Source organism: Acomys minous (assembly GCF_964271855.1).
Source record: "Acomys minous genome assembly, chromosome: 10".
Lineage (NCBI taxonomy): Eukaryota > Metazoa > Chordata > Mammalia > Rodentia > Muridae > Acomys > Acomys minous.
This window is the reverse complement of record NC_140491.1, coordinates 41,935,801-41,951,890: the sequence shown is the minus strand read 5'-3', so window position 1 is coordinate 41,951,890 and position 16,090 is coordinate 41,935,801. Positions and strand designations below refer to the sequence as shown.

At 41.5% G+C, this 16,090-nt stretch overlaps 1 protein-coding gene across 18 annotated transcripts in view; it reads right to left on the bottom strand.

Annotated features, from left to right (window-relative positions):
* Positions 1-16,090, bottom strand: part of COBL (cordon-bleu WH2 repeat protein) — a 244,509-nt gene that overhangs the window by 105,976 nt on the left and 122,443 nt on the right. For all 18 annotated transcript variants that reach the window (XM_084798316.1, XM_084798317.1, XM_084798307.1 and 15 more), the window contains one exon: positions 5,111-5,284. In XM_084798316.1, the coding sequence (XP_084654442.1) occupies positions 5,111-5,284 (174 nt within the window). The remainder of the gene's footprint in view (positions 1-5,110; positions 5,285-16,090) is intronic.

Here is a 16,090-nt window from a genome sequence, read left to right as displayed (position 1 = left end):
AATAAGCAACACCTTCACAGAAAAGCCTACATCAGATGATGCTAATACTTGATCATAAAGCAAGCCTTTTGTCGTTTTGTTTTTATAACAGTCAACATTGCTAAGCATTCTGCGACCCTGAGGCAAGAAGCCCAAGATGACATCAAAAATCCCTTTCATTCTCTTACTCATTTCTCTCTCTCTCTCTCTCTCTCTCTCTCTCTCTCTCTCTCTCTCTCTCTCTCTCTCTCTCTCTCTCCCCTTCTCCCTCTTGGGTACCCCTCCCTCCTTTCCTTCTCTCCCCAAGATCATTTAATCAACCTCATATAATCTTATTTTAAAAATCCCTGTCATGTTGCAAGTTGGAGATGCTGAACACTGGAATGCAACATTTCAAATAATATGGAACAAAAGAAAAGTCCGAATAGCTTTAAAATATTTTCTTTTTTTATCCCATCAGAAGAGATATATAGTTTGATAGGTAAATAACAAATGTATATATGGAAGGAATAGTTGTTCATTATGTATTTGTGAATAATAACTGAAATTAGACAATAGCATCCTCTGGTAATAGAGATGAAAGAGCAAAGTGAACTGCTCTGTGATGTGCACAGCTCTGGGGAAACGCAGGTGTCAGGAGACCACGAAGGATGTTGTTGCATTCTTTACTGGACAGTGAGGCTACCTGGAGAAGACTGTCTTGTTAAGAGTTTCCTACCTTGTTTGATAAACAGGACTTAGCAGGAAGGGCAACCTATTCTTTATAACTCTCTGAAGGTATCCAATAGTGGGCAGTGGCTCTGCTCTTTGTGGTTATGAAAGAGTTAGAAATATTAATAAAAGCCACACCTATGCTTAAGATTCACAAATCTAATTAGCTGATGAGAATTTCCAGATAGTGGAGAACTAGAAAGTGCTAGATGGAGAGCTGAAATGATCTTGGCTATGTTAGTCCTTTCAATAGTCATCTCTCACCCACCTCTGTCTGTGACCTAACATCCTTTTGGCAATAAGATAAAACTTCTGGGATAGATTCATTTTGTTACTCATCAGCATCTTAAGCTGCAGCGGACACAGTCCACATTGCCATAACACACTTACCTGATGTCATCCTTACCAATGTATTTGTGGACACATTTTATGACTACTAAAAGTGTGTATAACCAGTTTTACCATGAAACACAGCCTTTGGGACAACTAGAAACCAAGCCATGGTCAGTCATATTTGGCTCAAAGCAAACATTGGTCTCTTCGATTTCAGAAAAGACTGTTTTGCATCGTCAACATAGCTGAGAAAGGAAAATATCAGTAAGAGGGGGAAAAGATGCCAGAGTTCTTTAACACCTAAGTCTGTCCCAGGGTAACATTTTTTCATATACCTGGTATTGTGCAGCCACACATGATTTAATTTTAAGTGTGCGTCATCTAATTCTGGCTAGACTCTGAACCCTCTGATAACACCCTTCAGTCCTCCGGCCATCTCTACCTGAAAGGTCACCAAAATAAAGCCTAGGTTCGAGATGTCATGGCCAGAGCTGTGGGCTCCTCCTAAAGAGACTGTGCCCTTGTGCCCACTCATCTTCTCAAATACCCTGCAAAGAGGTTTGTATGAAGGTGATATTATTTATTTTGTAGCTCCAACATTCCCCTCCCCCCCAAATAATCTCTTGAAAATTAACTCCAGACACAAATGCTGATGATCAATCGAGTATTTAATTGCATAAAAGATGCATAATAACCATATATTTTTAAATTTTTCGACAAAATGGAACCTGGCAAATTTATTCTATCTTTAGATGACTGACAGTTAAAGTTTGAATTTTACCACCTAGTTGCTAAGAAAGAAAGAGTTGTGTAAACATGAAAACCTAAGTATTCTCTGAAGCTGGCCAAGTACTGAAACTAAACCTTTTCTTCTTATTCAGGATTTTGGTTCTAGTAACAGCTACTCATAAATAAGGTTTTCAAACAAACAACTTATCTTTAGATGGGAGGAAATTTTATGAAAAGGAACTGACGTCCTTCTCAACAACCAGGACAACATATTTTTTTTGGGTTCCTTTCCCAGAAAATTGGTAAATACAAAATATATTTCATTTTAAAAAGAGGCATGTTCATAGGAAAGCTTAAATGCAATCTGTACTTCACTCACATACTTAAAAAGGGAGATGGTTTCCAGCAACCAATTTCTCAACTCATTCTGTGCCAAATAAAACAGATTTCAGCAGAAGGTTTCATTGCTGCAGAGGGAGCCCTGCTCATTCTGCAGGGGAGAATGTACTGTTTATTTTCCATTTAAAGTTCCCAATTCTCCAGTCACTATATGTTTTTCTGCTCTAGCAGGCTATCCAGTATGAGTAACTAAATTAAATCCAGGAAAACAAAGCATAATATCTTTGTATAGAAGAAAAAATTGAAATGCTGATGTACCATCTAATGTTCTGCCACATTAAGGCTTCTTATTGAAGAAAAGCGTTTACGTAACCCTGGTCCTGAAACATAATTTTCATCTCTAAAGAAATATCTATCCCAACCAAAAGGAAAAAGGCATCTCAGGGGTAGCTGGAAATGGCTAATGCTATCAATGCATGTGGGTGTTATGAAAAAGTACACAATGTAAACCAATTAAAGAGATGAGCTATTGTCACAGGGAATAGTTTCACACAGTGGCTACGTTGTTGCACCAACTGTGGAACACTCTGATGTGCCTCTGTGACTAAATTTCCTTTCCTCAGAACATGACTACAGTATCACAAAAATCTCAAAAGAAATGAATATTTGAGACAAAAAAAATCAGAGCATCTTTAAAAATGTGTTAAATTATAGGATTTTGAGGTAAATGTCTAGTGAACATGAATAAAGAGCCTACAGAGGTCTGATATACTAGGTTAAGAAGGCCTCTGGAAAAACAAAGGCATCTTCAGGACAGGTATACAGACAGACAGACACACTGACTGACTGATTGGCTGACAGAGATGCCATGATGATTAATCAGCAGCCTATTTGCCCTGATTTAGAATGGCCTTGGAAATACAGCTCTGGCTGTGGCTATGATGCCCTTTCCAGATAGGTTTGCCTGAGAGAGAACCCATGCTGCGTGTGGACAATACTGTCTCCTGAAACTGAGGTGTGGACTGAATTAAAAGGAAAAGGGGAGCCGAGACCTGGCTCACCTTTCCCTGCTTCTTGACGAGGTGTAAACAGAAGTTTGTGCTCCTGTTGCTGTGACTTACTTGACATGACGGACTGTATGTGAAACAAAGTCAACCTTTCCCATCTCAGGTTGACATGTGTGGGTGTTTTATCACAACAATGAGAAAAAATAACTAACCCAGATGTTAAGGAACATATCAGGACCCTCTCTCAGAAATTTGCAGCTGTCACGAAGACCCAAGGCTAAGCCTCACATTTTGCTGGAATGGATACAGCTTCTAGTATATTTAAGTATATTTTCAGGAAAAGCCATTTTATGACTAATGTAAAAATAATTCAGACCTAAAGACTGTCTGTGTTCTGATGTTCCAGAGAGATATGACACAGGGACAGAGCAAAGGATCCCAAGGCACCAGGCATGAAAGTGGACATGAAACCCACCAGAGAAGAAAAGGATGCTCAGCGTGCCTCATGGGATGCCAGTGGCCAGGGTAGGCATCCTGCCCCAGAAGGTGTGATGGAGGGCCGGCTGAAACAAAACAGCCAACAAAGAAAACAGCACCTTCATTCTCAGCAGCACCTCAGCATGTGGATGACTGCACAGCTACAAAGGGTCAAAAGCACAGGCCCCTCTGAGTAGCCTGGAGGCACTCTCCATACTTCATCCAGTAGTGGATGGGCTAAGAAAAAGAAAGCTTCAGTTTTCCCCCAGTATTTCCTTAGGAGCTTGGAAAAGAGAAATGATAGCTACCTTTCCCCCAACACCTTCAGAAGAGACAGATTTCAGGAATGCCTGAAGCCTTAGTACCAAACTATGCATGTTCACACACACACACACGCACACACACACACACACACACACACACACACACACACGCACACACTCACACACACACACACCTACACACACACACACAGCCAACACACACAGCCAACACTCACTCTCTCTCTCTCTCTCTCTCTCTCTCTCTCTCTCTCTCTCTCTTGTGTCTTTGTTTCTGTTATTTTCAATAACGTTTCACTTTTTCACTTAATAAAAGCTTCTCTTTGGCAAATACCAACTGCTTCCATTAATATTTTTGGCGTTTGGGTCACAAGTAAGTCAAATAAGGATTAAGTGACTATGGCACTGCAATACTGTAACAGTTCATCATAAGAGAAACAGCCACTTAACACCAGCCGCCAGATAGCACATACAGTACAGACACACTGGACAAAGGGATGGCTCATGTCCTAGCAGGAAAGAGTATGAGTGTGAGATTTCACCATGTTACTCAGAGGAGTGCGAGAGTTAAATGTATAAAGTTTGTTTCTGGAACTTTCTATTCAACATCTTGGGAGTGCAGTTAGCTTTAAGAGAAATGTCAGAAAACGAAATTAGAGTTTATAGTGTCACATGGTTCCTTATTTCTGGGAATGAGAGGACATTCCAAGTAAGGGCCACTAGAAACCAGGGGTTAGGTAACATAACTCCTTAGACCTAACTCCTAGCTGTGTACTGTTCTGAAGACAAACAAAAGGTAGACTTCTTAAATGCAGGGCCCATAAAATAAACCCCATATCATATTTAAAGCAAGTTAATATGCAGAAGATTTAGCCTTTCTGAATAATTTGGGGGTAATCTAGGTTAGGTACTTTCTCTTTCAGAAGCTTCAGCTTTCTCCAAGTACCTTTATTTGTTTAATTTCTCATAAGCGATCTCTCTGACACTCCCAAAATTTCAGTGCTAAAATAAAATGAATGTTAACCCGAGAGCACTGGGTCTTTAAGAACCAAAGACCCCAAAATAGTTTCCTACCTTAGTAACTGACACAGGGTGGTGTCTCACTTTTACTTCTAAATAAAGCTCAGATGTTCACCCTGAACACAGCTTGCTAAAACCACAAGAGTAAAAAATTCAGCATTTCTAAGGATCTGCAGCAGGAGTTAAATGGGTCAGTGAAAAGATGCTTTGGCCTTGAGAGGAGTAACCCCCTACCTTTTCTGATGCCTTGTCTTGACCCAGGATCCCCGGACTTGGGGGAGGAGGGGCTCTGCGCTTCTTCATGTCGGACTTCATAGACACTCCAGAGATGTTGCCCAGTGAGAGGGAGGGACCCAGAGTTAGGGACCGAGAATGCATGGACGGTGAGTTGGGTGTTGTGACGCAGCCCTGTCAGGGAAGAGACAGACGACACCTCATCAGTAAAGTGACCTCTCTTGGACAGATGTTCAAACTTGAAACCACTTTCTTGCCCTTCAAATGGCATCTATTTCTACTGGCCAGCAGGAAGGACTGTTCTTCTAGAAAACATCGCAGCATTCCAGACCTATGCTGTAAGGCCTACTTTCTTTTATTTCACTCTTTTTTTTTTTTAATTTGGAAAATATTTTATATATATATATCTTCCCAATTTATTTTTTTACATTTTTAAATTAATTTATTCATATTACATCTCAATGGTTAGCCCTTCCCGTTTCCTCCCATTCTTCCCTCCCTCCCACTCCCCCCCTTCTCCTCTCCCCTATGTCTGTGATTGAGGGAGACCTCCTCCCCCCATATATGCTCTTAGAATATCGAGTCTCTTCTTGGTAACTTGCTATCCTTCCTCTGAGTGCCGCCAGGCCTCCCCATCCAGGGGACGTGGTCAGAAAAGGGGGCACCAGGGTTCATGTGAGAGTCAGATCTTGGGAATTTCATGTGAGTGCTGTGCGTAGATCACTTGTCCCTTCTCTTTCTTCCCTCTAATTCCTTCTGTGTTTCCCACCACATTCCTCGAATCTGTAACCTCTTTTTCTTTAATCATTATTGTTGCACACACATACACACACACAAATTTATAAATAGAACCTGTTATGGTCATTTAGTGTCACTCATACTAATGTGTTTACCGCTGCTTGGGACTGGACCACCTATCAGAGGCTCATCTCGGGAGCAGATCAGAGTTTCTTTCTGAGGTCAATAAGACCTATAGATTTTTCGCCAGGAGTGGGGCCTTGTGAGACTTTCCCCATTCTCACTGGCATGTCAGTTGGTATTGCTGTTTTCAGGTCTTGTTTAGGCAACCATACTGCTATGGTTTTATGTATGCAGCTCAATCATGAAGCTATCCGTTGATCTAAACCTTTAAGAACTCTTAAGAGCTTGAATCATTTGGCATTTCCATCAGCTATCTTAAAATGTTAACATGTCATATTAGCCATATTAAAAGTTTAATGTGCCACAGGATTGAGTTCTTAGCAACTGTAAAGAAGAGGCTCGCAAGGCAGTGCATCGCAGCACCCCTTTACCACTGAAAACTACTTGTACTATTGCCAGTTTCTTGTTCTTGCATAATTTCACAACATGAACCCCAATCCTACTCATTCCCAGTACTCAATATTCATCCTCTACCCCTGTAACCTCACCACCAAAGGAAAATAAAAATTAAAACATCTCCCTATGGCAGCTGCAATGTGCTATGGTGTGTTACACGTATACTCCTTGGCCTAAACAGTTTCTGACCTTTGGAAGTTATGTGAAAATGTGATGGTATATCATAAGCACTATGCTCTGGAGACTCTCACACCAACTGCATAGGACTTGGCAACAGTTGCTTATGAACAAATATAAACCTGTCACCAAATACACTAAATTGTTCGTCTCTAGACACAATTTCCATTCTTAAGAAATGACCTTAACAACATACCCACTTTCTTTCAATCATCTGTCACCTAAGTATTTCTTAATGGAAAAATACGTAAAGAAATGCCCATTCAGAAAAGGCACGTAGAGCACCAGAACTCCAGAGTCACATTAAAGACAAAAGGCAGCCGTACCCGGGCTGTACCATCCCTCCCATTGATCTTTATCTATAGCACAAGTCATCCTGGATGTCCCACATAAAGGGAAGGCACAGAAAGACAAAGCCACAGCCTTGGGAGATGCTGTCTGAGTTTGATTTCTGGCTTTGCCACCCACCAGCCATATAACCTTGGGCAAGTTTTAATCTGTCTCGTCAACAATTTCTCCCTTTCAAAACTGAAGTGAATAGCTCCTACACAACAGAACGATCATTGTGAACTACATGAATTACTACATGTGAAAGAGCAGGAAAGAGCTCTTGGCGCATAGCTAGGACTCAAAATGTTTAAGTGATTATGATTACGTAATGACTTGTCTATCTTTCCCTCGCATTTATGTGGGCTCTGTGGAGACAGTGACTGTGTCTTGATGTCGTCGCTGACGTGTCCTCAGAACTTATAATACCTAGAGCCTGGAAGGTTTATGATATCACATCTCTTGGAGTGAACGGATGGTGCTGGAGCCTCTGGGAAATTCTGATTTCACATTTAAACTTGTGGACGAGGTTTCATGTGACCGACTCATTTCCCATATGCAAAATAAATATACAGCTGACCATGGCAGTACGTGCCTATAATCCCAGACACTGAGGAGGGGGAGGCAGACAGATTGTAAGTTTCAGACCAGCCTGAGCTATAGAGCAAGACCTTATTGTATAATTGTTTTAATTAAAGAAAAGAAATAAGCAACAATCTAGTTACTTTAGTCAATCAGAATTTTTACTATTCAATTTCCTTAGAAAGAAATTTAGTCTCAGGTTTCTTTGACTTTATTTTACTAAAGCTTTGGTGGTTAAAAAAAGGTTCCCCATATGTTCAAATATTTCAATGTTTGTTTCCTAGTTGGTAGAACTGTTTGGGATGGATTAGGAAGGTTGGAACAGCGACAGCCTTGGATGGAGTGTGTCACTAGGTGGGCTCTGAGATTTCAAATGCCCATGCCATTCCAGTTAGCTGTTTTTCTATCTTGTGGTTGTTATCTTGTGTTTAAAATTTCCACTACATAAGAATCTCAACAGGCAAGCTCTCGGCTATTACTCCAGTACCATATCTGCCTGCCTGCTGCCATATTTCCTGCCATGATGGTCGTAAACTAACCATTTGAAATTATAAGCAACTCCCCCACCCCCAAACTTTTTCCTCTATAAGTTGCTTCCAATTTGCTCTGGGAAAACCTCAAGAACACAGGACCTAAGTGTTCAGGTGCCTAAATGAAGTATACGAAGCAAACCAGAGAAGAAACTTTGTTCATTCAATGACTGGAGTTGTGGAGATGTTCTGCTTGTGACAAGTTGACTCAAATTATCTCTGTATATAAGAAGAGCCTAAGCCTCAGTTTTTCTTGCCAGTAGCCTTCCGGCATAGAGACCAGGATCACCCAAGCTGCTTTGTATACTTATACCTAAAGTGAGCTGAACACATACACACACACACACACACACACACACACACACACACACACACACACACCTTTGTATATATTTAACACACAGTATGAGCACAAACTCACACGCTCTTTCACTGGGGAAACTAGTTTCACTAGATGGACAATAACACTAAACTCCTATACTGTTTGCCATCCCGGAACACTACCACCATTTTCAGGATAACATACTTCACAATTCTGCATCCAAAATTGCTTTTCTTCAATCCCCTCTCTCTAGTCATGGGCTTTCCCTTCCTCTGGCCTTAGTGTTTATCACTAACTGTGCTTGCCTGACTGATCACACAACATGTCTGTGAGATTACCTCTGTCCTCTAAAGGTCCTGAGCCTTGTATGAAGATCCATATAACTTATTTTCTTTAAAACAGTTTACAAGAAACTTATTTTATGGTTTCAAGTCTTAACTGTATAATTCTTCTGTCCTAAAAGGCACTCTGACATCTTGATTGGTTGATACCTAGGGCAAGGTATCCCCACTTTAAAGTGGGGAAATTCTATTTGCTTCAAAATTGTTATATGCAATAAATGGGGTAAATAGGGTAAACACCTGGCATATTTCTGTCACATTAGAGGTATCAAATGAGGGGGTAGAGAGATGGTCCTCTTGTAGTGGACCCAAGTTCAATACCCAGCACTCATGTAATATGGCTCACAGGGACCTGTACCTCTGGCTCCAAGGGATCCAACACCTTCCTCTGGCTTCCACAGTCACTCATATGCACAAACCTACAAACAGTCCCACACATTTATACATATTTTTAATTTCAAGAAGTGTCAAGTGGCTCCCTAGTCAGCTGATAAATGCATTAAACCTGACTTCAATAGGGCAACTGTGTGATAGCCCTGGCTGGCCAAAGTCCACTCAAAGGTCCCCACAAGGGAGCATGCCATCACTCTTCTTAAGACAGTGAGCACCTTACTTTATACCATTTGTGCCCTTATAACCTAGTAGGATTTATACCCAATAGGAATATTCCACATCAAGTCTGCTCAACAAACATCTTTTCCCACTGCAACCCACGCGTGATTATTATAGGGTCTATTGCAACTTGCCCACTTGGCTTTTATTCTGACATGTGGTAACACTTCAATTCAATCAGCAACTCTTGTGTTTAACTCCTATCTATTCATTCCCCGCCCCCCCCTCGGATTTACACACAATACTTAGAAATCTATCCAGGAATTATGTGAGGGGAAAATAACATTAAGTAGCGGGTATCCTTTATAATAAAAATTATAGCAACAAGAGACAAAACATGCATAGCATGGAGTCAAGATTTCTTGCCCCATTCATTTATCCTATTTTTTTAGTTGGCTCCTACCGTATGGGACCATACTCTGTGAGGATGGAGCATTGTCCACCTGTAGGATGCCTTGTCTTCTTGTGTCCCACTCACACGATCCCATTAAAAAATATCGTTTAAAAGTATTTTTCATATAGTATATTTTGAACATATTCTTCCCCTTCCCCAACTCCTCCCAGATTCTCCTCTCCCTACCCCCTACCCAGCCAACCATAGATACAACAGAAACAACATAAGCCCAAACCAAAAACGAACTAAAAAATATAATTAGTAAGACAAAACCAAAGCAAAACAAAAAGTACACAATAAAAATGTGGAGTCGAGTTTGTGTTGGCCAACTAGTCCCAGGCATGGGACCAGCCATGGAGTAGGGTTGATGTACCCAGTGACACTCAACTAGAGAAAAAGGGTTTTTCCCTGTCCTAGCAGGTATCAGTTGCAAATAGCATCTTTGTGTGAGGTGGGACTCTGTGTCTACTTCTTCTCAGTTCTGGGTTCTGTCTGGTTTGATCATGTACATATGTGTACCATGTGTGTACTTGATCCCCAAGGAGGTCAGAAGAGGGCATCTGATCCCATGAAACTGGATTACATAGAGTTCTGAGCTGTCATATGGGTACTAGGAACCAAGCCCAGGTCCTCTGTGAGAGCAGGGAGTGCTCTTAACCTCTGAGCCTTTGAGCCTTGAGAGATGGATCAGAAGTTATGAACATTGGCTGCTCTCACAGAGATTGTTGTTCTATGCCTATTAGACATCTATTTTTTTTAATTTTAAGTGAAATATCTGTTTTATATCTCCTTAAGCTTTCCTTTATGCTATTTTCCTCATATAGGAAGTTTTTGTTGTTGTTGTTGTTGTTTGGTTGGTTCTTTGTTTGTTTGTTTGTTTGTTTAGCTGTTCTGTGTAGTAATTTTTAACAAGTTAAAATATCTTTTCTATTTTGGCTTCTTTTATTGCATGGATCACCTTTATCTTGCTGAATAAAAATTTTGAATTCATTTTAAAATAACACTCTTTCACAAGATTTTATACACTACTTTTTAAAAATTGAATTGTAGTGAAGTGTCAGGTAGACTCTGTGGCCTCTGGAATCCGATCCTACTCTGATTCTAACTCAACTTAGGGTGTCAGGCAGACACAAGGCTCTCCATGTCTCCTGTGCTCGTCCCAGTCTCAGGCGAACAGCAGTGGGTCCTCTACTGAGCCCTTGGACACACAGCATTGCCAGAGGTTATCACAATCACTTCAAAATGGTCACGTTCCTCTGCAGTGCCTTGACTGTCCTCAGCATGTCAACAACTTCCTGGAGAGAGTTTAAAGGTAAGTAAGTCTTCAGGAGGAAGCAGGATTGCTCCATGAACTTTTAGCGCAGTGAGGAGATAAAAGAAAAAACCCATGGGGCCATTTTCATAATGTGTCTAGTTATTTCTTCTGTAAAGATGAAAACCAACAACGGCTACTCAGAGTCACGCAGAGACACCGAGCAAACACCAAGGGGTTTGCTTCTGGCCAGAGCTTTCTGGGCTTTTAGGGAGTATGCTCCATTTATTTTTTAAACATATATTTTTAAAATTTATTCATATTACATCTCAATTGTTATCCTGTGTATGCTCCATTTCTTCCAGCACAAAGTTATAGGGTCTTGGAGCTCTGAGATGTTCCCTTTCCAGACGTGAACTTATGTGGAAGCAGCTTTCTATGTTAAGCTTTGAAGAGGTGAAAATCAACAGCCTCCTATCCTCAAATAGCACTATCTACTCTCCCCATATTGATATGACCAATCAGCGCTCTCACAGAAAAATAGGAGACTAGTAAAAGTTTCTGAGCCAAAAAAAATTTGTCAGCTCATTTATGCATAAACTGCCATGAGATCTGGACTCACCTCATTAACATACCCCAAATTTTGCAATCTTAATTCACTGATCTATGCCACAGAATCACAGAAAACCAAGATCTATATAAGTTTTGTGTGTCAGCTCCAGGCTGTGGCCCACTGGTACACTAAATGCTTAAGCTTGAGATGGGCCTCTCCATCCAGATACCACAGAAAGATAAAACAAGTTTTGCCCACTGTGCCTAATCTGCCATGCTAAGGGTTTCCACAGGACACTGGCATGGCTAGGAAAACAGGGAGGGTATCAAAAAGATGTTCTGATGTTTAAGAAAAAGACTTAATGCCCCATCCCCTGCCTCTTACAGCCCTTCAGCCCCCTCTTTCACTATGCTTCTGAGTCTTAGGCACAGGGCTTGTTTTGTGTATTTCTTCCCATTTGGACTGTGCTTTATCACTCTGCATTTTGATGCCGTGTGGTTTTCTGTAATGCCTCTGTCTGTTGCCAAGAGAAGCTTTCTTGATGAGAGGTGAGGAATTTGCCTATCTGCGGGTACGAGAAAAAGTATTTAGAATAGTTAGGGAGTGTGTGGGTTTACTAAAGTGGTAGTTGTAGGTTCTTCTCTGGGATTCCTAGCCTCACTGGCCCCGGGTAGTTGGTTAGGTTTGCAATAATGTACAGGGTATCCCTCTTGTTGAGCTGATAGTAAGTCTAATTAGACAGCTGTCAGTGACCACCAAGGTATGTGTGACACAAATGCACCCAGACAAGTGTCGCCTGGGAATATCAGAAGTTACAACCACAAAGTCTCACTAACATGATCTAAAAATGAGGTGAACAAGGACAACAACAACACAAGTGTTAACACGGAGGGGTGACAGCACTGAAGGCCTCAACCCTACACAAAGAACCACGGCCACTAAGAAATGCTGAGAGTGTGAGAAATAGTCCCCTTCAGGGAAGAACACACCAATTGGTTATCCAACACCAAATGGTCAACCCGGAAAACGTATGTGCAAACAACATTATGCAGACCAAGCAGGTAAAACTTATATATTTAGAATGTATGTATGTATGTATGTATGTATGTATGTATGTATGTATGTAACAACAATTAATGAAGAAACCATGAGTTAGAAAGAGTATAAGGCAGAGTATGGTGCAGACTTTGGAGGGAGGAACAGGAATGGGGAAATGATAAGATTATATTATAATCTCAAAAATAAATGAAATAGTTTAAAGAAGATAGATTTAAGCCTTGATAATAAGTCAGTGTGTGGTCTTCATGGTATAGTATATTTCATAAAGCAATCAAGAAGAAACTAAGAAAGTTAGGATCAATTATAGTTTACCAAAAATAAAGTATAATAAGTTCTATTATTTTTCCAAGCATACATTACCAGGCTTTAATGCAAGATAAAAAACACATACTAGGACATATTAAAGAGGCACAGTCCAAACCTCCTTGATGAAGACATGAGGAAGGCCATTTCTTCAAAAGCAGAAAGCGTGCCAATCAGCTTTGCTCAGCAGAGATCAAGAACTCACAGCAAGACACGCAGGGGACACAACATGCTCACTCTCCCACCTGCACACCAAGACCAGCACCTACAGGGGCCCTGAGTGCATTCTTCAACTCAGATCCACCAGTAGGTATTTCTTCAGTGATCTGATATGGCTTCAGAGCCATGCCTAGTTCACATAGTGTATGATCTTTGAGGAAAATATACTCTGACTCAAAAAAGCCATCACTGTGTAATTTACACACTCTGCAACCTTGCCATAAAGATTTAGACAGTGTCTGAGGAAACTGCTAATATCTGAAATGGCAAGGCTGCCCTTGCAATGTCAATGTTCCAGGAAGGATTGGCAAGGCCCAGGGCAAAAAAAGAGTAGACATGGCAAAATGTTCCAAGGTAGCTGCTAATTTCTGGTTCAGGAAGGAATTTCAGAAGAAGGGGCCGTTTCAAATGTAAGCCAAGCCAGCTGTGGTGGTGCATGCCCATAATCCCAGCACTGAAGGAGGCAGAGGCAGGTGGATTGCTGTGAGTTTGAGGCCAGCCTGGTCTACAAAGCAAGCCCAGGACAGCCAAGGCTACACAGAGAAACCCTGCCACAGAGAGAGAGAGAGAGAGAAAGGCAAACATAAATCAAACAAAACTCAGTCTCAATGCCACAGTTGTCACAATAGGGAAGTGTTCTTATCTATTCGTCGTATAATAGCTGTTGTGGCTTCTACCTCTCAGATGACCTGGGTATTTGGTACCAATCAAATGCAGTCAGTGGCATGGTTCACCTTCCACCACCTCCCCTGGCCTCATGAAAAGCTCCTGCCAGCTGCTCCAGCATTTATCACTGCAGAGACCACTGATTCTGTATAGAAACCATCTCTCTCCAACATCTTTTTAGCACATTTGCCAGACCAAAATCAAGAGAAAGGGAATAAACTGTTAATTCATATCCTCAAGGCTTCCCAGGTTTTTTTTTCCCCCCCTGTCAAATCACTGCTTTAAGCTTTCTCGCTGGTCCCTGATTTCCTGGAGTACTCTGTTGCTAAGGAGAAGCTGGCAAAGGACAAAAATATTCTGAAATTGAAAGCAGCTTTATACACAAGCAAAGGAAGCGCTAGTAAGCTTGGAGGCTGCATCGTCTCCCTCCGTGGAATATGGCTGCAGGGCAGACCTGGTAGCCTTGGGGGAACAGAGGGTGGGCGGGTATGAGCTGAGGGGCATTTCCGTTTCTCTGGCCTGAAAAGGGAAATATTCTGGCTGACCCACCAGTATTCTCCAGCTCAGACCTTTGTCTCTGGCTGGACAACAGGACTCCTCAGAATAGCCAAACAGGAACAAACAGAATGCAGTTCGATTTTTTGTTCAGTTTTGTTTTTTTAATATATGTTGAAATGTACACACTCATAGAGCTGACTGAGGACTCTGCTTTTGTCTTCTGTTGTGGGTCTCAGTATGTAAGGATTTTACCAAATATGGCCCATTTTTTAGAGAACAGTCACATAAACATTGGTCTTTCTTTTGAGGTTATATTATTGTGTTTCTTAATATATTGCTGTTGAATTTGCTTTCTTGCTAGCAATTAATCGCTGTTGTTAACAGGTTTTCCAGCACATAATTTTTGCATAAGGCAGAATGACGTAAGAATCAGAAGGAATTATCTCTACTCTGAGACAAAAACGTATGTAAACATTACCTCATCCTAACTTACCTGAATAATAATAACCCGTTCCTGAGATGCTGCCTGGAAGTGTGTTTTTAAATGTTGTTGGCTATGTCTTGATTGTTGCTGTTTTTAACATCATGCGCAATTACTTAAACCCATGTAGGCAAGTTTTTAATCTTCCTACAAAGTAAATTAGCAAAGTGGCTGCTATACTCAAACCCTTTCTACCAATCTTCTGCTTTGTTGCCACCAGGAAAGGGACGTGATGGGCAGCAGAGGCAGACACAGAAAGGAGGCAACTTTCATTCACAAAAGGGTAATGGCCGTTCTGCCAGCTGTGCATGCGCCCAACCCACCTTCCTTCACTTTATTCCAACATCTGTGCTAAGCCAAATGCCATCATCTTCCCAGCTCTTTTGTAGCTATACACATGTGTTCTAAACTCTGCCCAATAAAATGGACATGCGCTTCCCTGCTTGTCTTCTCTGGAGAAGACACCCAGCCATAGTTACCAATCACAGCCATCCTGGAACTGTGTCGTGCTAAAAGCCTGCTGCCTCCATGTCTAATGACCACAACATTTCAGGCGCCATGTGCTAGTGTCTGATCTCAGCCTCCGGATTTTGGAAACTTACTTATCAAACCATCCCATCTTTCTCTATGATGGTGGTCACTGTGAGAGGGTGTGTGAATGCCATGGGTCTTAGCCTAGAAAAAGGCAAACCTGAAGAAGACTATGGCGTAGTTTTACAATACTTCCCCAAGCAGAAGTTTGTTGAGGCTAATGCCTGGGTGTGAGAGGACAAGAACAGACCAGCAACTGCGATCCACACTGGGAAAGACCTCACGGATAGCTAGCAGGTGAGGCGATGCAGCAGAGGAACTTGAGAGCCACAGAAGGAAAGGGACACAGCTGTCATTACATGGTTCAGTAGAAGAGGTGACATTTTAAAGGAGACAGTAGACTTGGGGAGGATGGTACTCAAAAACAAAACAAAACCAATATCCTGGTGATTCAACAATAACGTCAGAACGCAGTTTTTCTATTCTCTATTTCTGCCATATAAATTCTCTCTATCCTCTTCTTCTTGAGAGTCAGCGTTCTCAACAACGCAGTGAGGCTGGGGTCATAAGTGACATCTGGGTCTGGCTTGCTGGTACTTGTGCCTGGTCCTCCTGACCTCAACGCCTACAGGTGAGGATGGTAATGCCTAGGGAGGAGGAACGGGCAGAAGCAGTTTTCCCTGAACACAAGGTAATAGGTGACTGTACTGCTCTCTCCAGATATGTGCATTAAAACCTGCTGTCCAGCTGTGACAGAAGCTTCAGGGCTAAGAACCCCTTTCTTTTCTGTGTGCATCGTAGCCTTGCTGAAGCACT